Here is a 7,103-nt window from a genome sequence, read left to right on the forward strand (position 1 = left end):
AACGGTCAGCTGCTTTGGACAGATTCATTTTGGTATTTAAACAATTTTGATGCAGAAATACACCTGAATAATTGGAATTAATCACAGCTGTAAACGCAAGCTAACAGTCCATTAACTGACTGAGATAAGATGGTCCACTAACTAAGATCTCTTTGAATAATTAAACAGGCAAGCTGCCTTGCACAAACATATCGTGTTTTTTTATACAGTTTTCATGCGAGAATACAGCTAATCAATCAGAAATAAAGTGACAGTAAAGTGGTAAATAAACACTCCAAATGTCCACGATGAAATATATAAACACGACTGCTTGAGAGCTCAGATTGACCAAGCTTATCCTCCAGAGTGACCTGCTGTTGAAAGATAATCATCGGGAAGAAAAAGGAAACTAGTTTTGGTAAGTGCCTTCTTATAAATAGCTTACCTCGGTTGGAATGCAGGATTAATTAAAAGTGGAGGCACTTTCGGCTATTGCTAATATTCTTTTTATTCCGAGCCTCCAATGTCATACTGAATGAAGTCTCAGCTAATTTTAAAACGAGGGATTTTTGTGAAAAACGAAGGTTTACTACTGAGGCCATTTCCTGTACAGAGTTAACTGTTAAATCTCTTGTGTGGCCACTACGCAGTGGTCGATCGGTAGCTTTTGTCTGTAAGGCAGCCATACAATAGGATTCTGTCCACAGACTCAAAAGTTAGAGCCATCTTGTATAGCATATTAACCAAGAGAGCGCAGTCCAATCGCCCACCCTTGAGGGTCTTATCCACCAACTCGAACGTTAGAGCCTCCCTCTTGCAGCATAATAAATGGTACCACAGCGTGATGTACTACAGTTTATACTGCTTCGTGTTTGCTCTTCAGTATTTTACAAAAGTTATTTTTAATAAATTTACTAGGTTTCAGACGCTTAAGTGCTTTTAGGAGAAAAAGGCAGCTAGAAAGGATCAAACGAAACGATGGAAGTTTTTTTTCTTTACCGTCTGTTGTAATCTTAACTATTTTTTTTTTTTCGTTTGCGTTTTTCTGTATTTTCAAGCGACTATCACTATGAAGTTTTTATCTGATTTTCTTTTAAGAGGTCACTGGCATGTTGCGTTTTGTTAGTTGCAATCATTTTAGACTTCAAATTCACCCCATCAAAACCTATCTACATTGTTCTTCAAGCTGTAGTTGATTTCTCAGTTTAGATTAATTGACATAATGGTATGTTTACTCCAGAATGGGTGAGTTCTTTCATGATAAAAAGGACAAGTTAGAATCTTGCAAATCTTAGTTAATCATGAAGCTCACAAATTTGTAGCTTGAATAGGACCGGCTGAGACTTTTCCCTATATCTTTACCAAAGAATGTCATAAAACGTTCCGTAATTTTCAGCTAGTCACAATTTTATTCAGCAGGATGGTTGAGCAGTGCACGTTATGATCATTACTCTTCGTCAAAATATTTCCGCACTTCTTTCTTTTTCATCGTTTCCTATCTGGTTCTAAAGAAAGCTTACCTGCTGTCACATACACAGTCTTTATACCGCTTAAGAATTGATTAGAAGCATTATAATCTGTTAAACAAACATTTCAAACTGATATCTCTCTGAAAATACCCCGCTTCAGGTCATACAATCTTTCCAATGGCTGTCCCAAGCCTGGTTACGGTCTGGTTCGTGGTGTCTATGGCAACCCAGCCTACACTCAGTGCTATGCTCAGCTATGAAGCTCAAGACACGGTTTTGGATCTGATGACTGAGAGAGACTTCACTGGACTAGCAACTGCTAATTTACGGGCTAGAGATGGACCACGCCCAATTTATCGCAAGGACCTCGGTTCAAGCTACACTGCTTACTATGAAATCCTCAGCGGTGATGGAAAAGGATATTTCCTGTTATCAGCCGGTCCCAAAACAGGTGATAACCGGTTCGTGGAGAGCGGCGAGATCAATGTTACAGCTCGACTGTACCGACCAACAGACGTGCTTAACATGCAGGCCAGACGGAATGGTCAGTCCTGTTGCAAATATTATCGACTCAGCCAAGCAGGGATCTACATGTGTGAAAATTGTAGAGGTGTCACTGTGGCTGCCACGCACAACTGCATGTCAAATGGACCGGTTAGTAGGATTTCTCATTTAAAGTTCACTTCAAAATAATTTTTAGTTTTCTTACCAAGAAAACAAACCAAAAGGAAGAAAACTTTAAACCATTAAACGCACAAAACTATTAATTAACCCTAAAGAGCTACAACTGCGTTACACGAAAAAATTCAAATTCAGATTGGTTCCATGGTGCGAATTCAATCGCAGTTTCTAAAGAGATTTTAAACTACAGCTTAAATGAAAAAGAAGAAACTTAAAGTCTAGTGTGACTTGAAGTTGCATTCATCAATTATAAATTGAGGACTATGATATGTATAAAAGGAGCTACACGAAGTCTGAAATTTTCTAACGTCTTTTTAGATTGACCCAAAACAATGGAGAGGCCTAGAAAACATGATGAAGGCGTGCCTCCCAGGCTTCAAAAAAGAGTTTCAAGAGCTTTCCCGGGAGGTGGAAGAGGAGGGTGATTGGAAAAATCTCAGAAGTGTAAACAGTTCAAAAGAAGACGACGGATACGGCGAAGAAGCTCTAGATACAAGCTCTAAAGTGTCTCTAGGAATATTCAGGTATCAATCTAAGGTTCCCCCAAGGATACTGTTTACTAGTACCGGCGGAAAAAAAAGTAAACTCACAACGGCTGACTGGCAGGGGCGACTTTGCAGAGTGTTAGTAAATGGTAAGGCTTAACTTTATCGGTTATAATGATGATAGTGTTGCTGAAATTATCTTGAATTTTTATTGTATAAGTTCTGTAAATTTCAGTTGTTTTAGCAACTTAGAGGTCTTTCAAGTGTTTGATATAGCGTCTAAAACCATTCACGATTCTTGGAGAAATTCAAATCAGCCGTTCACCAAATTTTTATGATAATAAAGAACACATTTCCTTCTTCACGGTAGCAATTTCCTTTGTTTTCTCTTCATGAGTTATTAATGAGTTTGAGAAAAGTAATGGAAAACTGAAAAGGTGACTGCTCATTTTTTTGTAGAAAACCTACATCCCTCGCATTCTGTTAGAAAAATATTTACCTGGAAATTTCAGTTCAAAAATTCACATTTTACAAGACGTCAAATTGACTTCAGTTCACATTGTGATTTCATCTCATAAAAGTGCTATATTTCGTTTGGTGATTGCTCCAACTCCAAAATGGTGTATTTAACCGTAAAAAGTGTATTATTTTCTTAACTTTGCATTTTTTTAGTGTGCACTGGTAAGGGCAACACGCAGGTGAACAGCAAGTTGTTTCGCTCGGCTCGGAATGGCATCACGTACTTTGAGTTGTCTGTCCGCCAAGACAAACGCACAGTGCAAAGGCTTCTTCTAAACACAGATATCAGCTTTCGTGTCCAGGTAACGCTCAGTGACGGCACTGTTAAAGAGAAACAGTTTGGTATAGATACGAGCTACACATCTCGCACCAAACGCCAGTGGAGTCCGTGGTCATATTGGAATATCAACCTTCCATATCTGTTCCCCAACTACCAACAGCACCAATGCTGTGGCTGCTACAGTGGCTGCGGACCGGTGGCCTGGGCACAAATATTTGCTTACTATGACAGGTGAGGAAATTCTCTTCGTTTTCGTCCCCAGACCTACTCGTCCCTCGATTTTCACATACCCCCAGCCCTTCCTCCCGTATGTAATTACGTAGCAGTGGACAACACTTCTCAGAACAAAACTAATCTTAACGTCCCACGTGTAAATCGGATGGGTGGCCCATGCATATTTTGAGTGCCTGCCATAATCTGAAACTCACACATCTTTCATGGTGATGTTTTGGATTGGAAGGAATCCAGGTCACTTTTTTCAATAAGTAACAGTCATTTCACGTCAATTTATCACAAGAGTTTGTTTGGTGGCTAAACGAAATTACAGTTCAGCACAAATTACAAACTCAGTTCGCAGAAAAAAGGCAAGGAAAAATCACAGCGCACAATGACTTATCGAACTTATATCGACCTCATGAAGAAGAAAACAACCACTTTGCGTTTTACACCAAAATAACAATAATAATAATAGTAATTTAATAAATATCAGAAATAACAACAAACGAAGTAAAAGTGGCTAAAAAAAGAAGGGGGGAAAGAGAGAGAGAGAGAGAGAGAGAGAGAGAGAGAGAGAGAGAGAGAGAGAGAGAGAGAGAGAGAGAGAGAGAGAGAGAGAGAGAGAGAGAGAGAGAGAGAGAGAGAGAGAGAGAGAGAGAGAGAGAGAGAGAGAGAAAACGGTGGTGCTGGACCTTCCATCAATCCCCGCCCGCCCTCAGGAGCCCATGACTGACTCTATCCACTCTCTTATTTGTCTCCGCGAAAGAGGCCTTTGTGGAAGAGAGAACCGGCTCTTGTTAGCTTTGGATGTCCGATTCACAACACTCAGTTACTAAACAACTCGTACCTACTGGCTCAACATGTTGACTATAGTTCCATAATAAAAAATTGGCGTCACCAAGCTCGTTTGTGAGTTACAACTACTTAAAGGTATAATTGGGGTGTTCTTAACAGGTTATACTGTTGCTGTGTTAATCTATTGTGTCGCGAAAACGACCATGACTTGTTAGCCAATTATTAGGCATTTGTATGTTATGATTATTGTTGTATCAACTGATAAAGAGTGGTAGTGTTGATCCGTCGAAGTATAAGTGCATGGTGCATGGAAAGCCAATGAACTCTCTTACCTTGATCCTCTCTGATCTTTTTAGGTTGGCACATTTATCCTCATCGTACGGTTACAGCCAATATCTGTATCAGGGTTCTAACGGAGTATCAGGAAATGGAGCTTACATGGCACCTTGGTACACGGTAAGTTAACGTCCTTTCACTTGCTATTCCATCTGACCCTTTTACTGTCGTCCTTGGTACGCTACCGAATGTGACGTCACCCGTTAAGCTCGATAAGCACGTCTACGCTTTGGAGCAAGGCTGTTATCCCACTTTACCTTGCATGCAAATTTTACCTTAAGGACGGTACCTACTAAGACAGAAGTATTTTTGCGCAGTTTATGACTATGCGGGAAAAGCAGATCTTAGCAAGGGTTATTAGAATCCGAAAAGAAAATTGGGTGTAACCACGCATTTTTCAGAGATTGTTAACCAACAATAATTTAAAAAGCAGTAAAATACAAGGTAATGTTTGGCGTTGTTTTCCATATTGGAGCTTTATTATCTCTGAAAAATGCAAGGTTACCCCCAATTTTCTTTTTGGATACCAAGGGCGCTTGCTAAGTTCTGCTTCTCTGCATAGTTTTAGACAGCGCAAAAATATCCCTTAATTACTAGGCACCACCCAAAGGAAACCCTAGTATGTCAAGACACGCAGTAACAAAAGTAGGCACCGTCCTTAAACGTTTCCAATCATTACCTTTCAGCCCACACAGTATGTGGAAAATATCCGTGCTCAGGTAGATACCTTCTGGCTGTTTGGCGGCGGAACGACAACCCACTGGGACATGACCGACAACAAGCTGTTGATCTGGTTCCGACGCCGGCAGTGTCCCCTGTGGGGAAATCTGATTTCCCACACCAGCTGGTGGTCCAGCCTCCCTGGGATATATCGCACCTGGATAAGAGACTCAGCCATTAATGCTATCAAGGCCAAGTACCCTGCTATAGTCGGAATCTGGGTCGGAGTATCTCAACACTACGCTGTTGCTACAAGATATCGCCGAAGGTGAGAAGCTCTGGGGATTAGATTTACAAAATATAAGTAAAGATTTTACTGGGGCTGTTACTGATCGGTATGGATTTTAGAGCCTGTACATCGCAGTTGCATTATTGCGCCTTTGATAACGCGCAAAGTTCAGGACTCAACCAGTTGAATTCTCACCGCTGGCAGTAGTCATCATACAAGGCAAAAAACGTTAGTCTAGCGGAGTCGAAGGTCATTGAAGTGAGCTGTTATTTTTGGATTTCGCTCCACTTTGTTGTTTGCATTTGCTCTCGACGTAATTACGATCCGATTGCAATAACCCTATCAAGACAGGGCTTACTTTGTCTTCTGGGGCCGAGGGCGGGTATTGTGCCGCCCAACCCCATAAATTTGCAAGTATAAAAGGCATGAAAGTGAGACTTGGAGGATAGATGGTACGTATGACGTTATATCACGTGGTAAAAGGTCATGATTGTCATATGGCGGCCATCTTGGATCCGAAATTGAACCAAACCAAAATATGGTTGGCATGTCACACCAAATTGTCGGTAGTTAAAAATTAAGGAAAAGTAACGAAGTTTGTTAGTTTTTTTTTCAGACACAAAAACGTCACGAATATTTCAAATAGGCGCGGGTCTTTCTCTGTGTCCCCACCACCGGCCCTGCCACGGCTAAATACGTTTTAAAAATCACTTGGTTAGCAATGAAAGTGTCAGCTCAGTTTGCTGTTCATGGTTGGTTTTAGGTACAAGAGGTGGCGCATCTGTTGGTGGTTCTTTGGTTGGCACTGTACCCAGTGGTTCTATATCTACAGGCACGAGTGGTACCTGCACATGGGCTGGGGAGGATATGGAAATTCTTGGAAAAAAGCCAAGGCATTCTCTGCCTTTGTCGCTCAAAGATGAGCCTCTCACATTGAAGCTCAAAAATTACCGGATTGGACGCGAAGAAAACAGAAAGGTCTTGTAGACTTGTAGTGACCATAGAGTGAACAAAAAGTAATGCTTTAGTACTGAAACATGTATCCAAAAGTGAAATTACAAACGACCTTCTGCATAAGAAGTGTTTTTATTTGTGTACATTTTTGGGGGTAAGAAATCAATTTCTCAAAGATACCTTTCTAACATTGTTCTTGGCATGCGAACTGAGCGTTCTAAACGGCACCTGTTTATGACAGTCAGACAGACACCTTTATTTAGTTATAAAGCTCAGGGTAGTCCCGTCAGGAGCTTAAAGTACTCCATATTTTCTCTCCACGCAATCTCCCAGAGTCTGCGTTCCTTTTGGTCAGTACCAAGGAAGCAAGACGTGGACGTGTGGCTGCCGCTGGCCTGAAACGCGCGCGGACTCTGGGGACGGGATTGCTCTCCACGTAA

At 41.1% G+C, this 7,103-nt stretch overlaps 1 protein-coding gene across 1 annotated transcript; it reads left to right on the forward strand.

The window, feature by feature from the left end:
* The first annotated feature begins 290 nt into the window (after window positions 1-290).
* On the forward strand, window positions 291-6,789 carry LOC146455325 (uncharacterized). Its single transcript, XM_085094420.1, has 7 exons — window positions 291-397; window positions 1,609-2,102; window positions 2,448-2,763; window positions 3,287-3,644; window positions 4,781-4,880; window positions 5,447-5,748; window positions 6,473-6,789. Exons 2-7 carry the CDS (start codon window positions 1,626-1,628, stop codon window positions 6,630-6,632), a joined length of 1,713 nt encoding a protein of 570 aa, XP_084950546.1. The 5' UTR covers window positions 291-397; window positions 1,609-1,625; the 3' UTR covers window positions 6,633-6,789.
* Window positions 6,790-7,103: the final 314 nt, after the last annotated feature.

This window comes from Pavona decussata, unplaced genomic scaffold, assembly GCF_977016875.1.
Source record: "Pavona decussata unplaced genomic scaffold, jaPavDecu1.1 SCAFFOLD_280, whole genome shotgun sequence".
Taxonomy (NCBI): domain Eukaryota; kingdom Metazoa; phylum Cnidaria; class Anthozoa; order Scleractinia; family Agariciidae; genus Pavona; species Pavona decussata.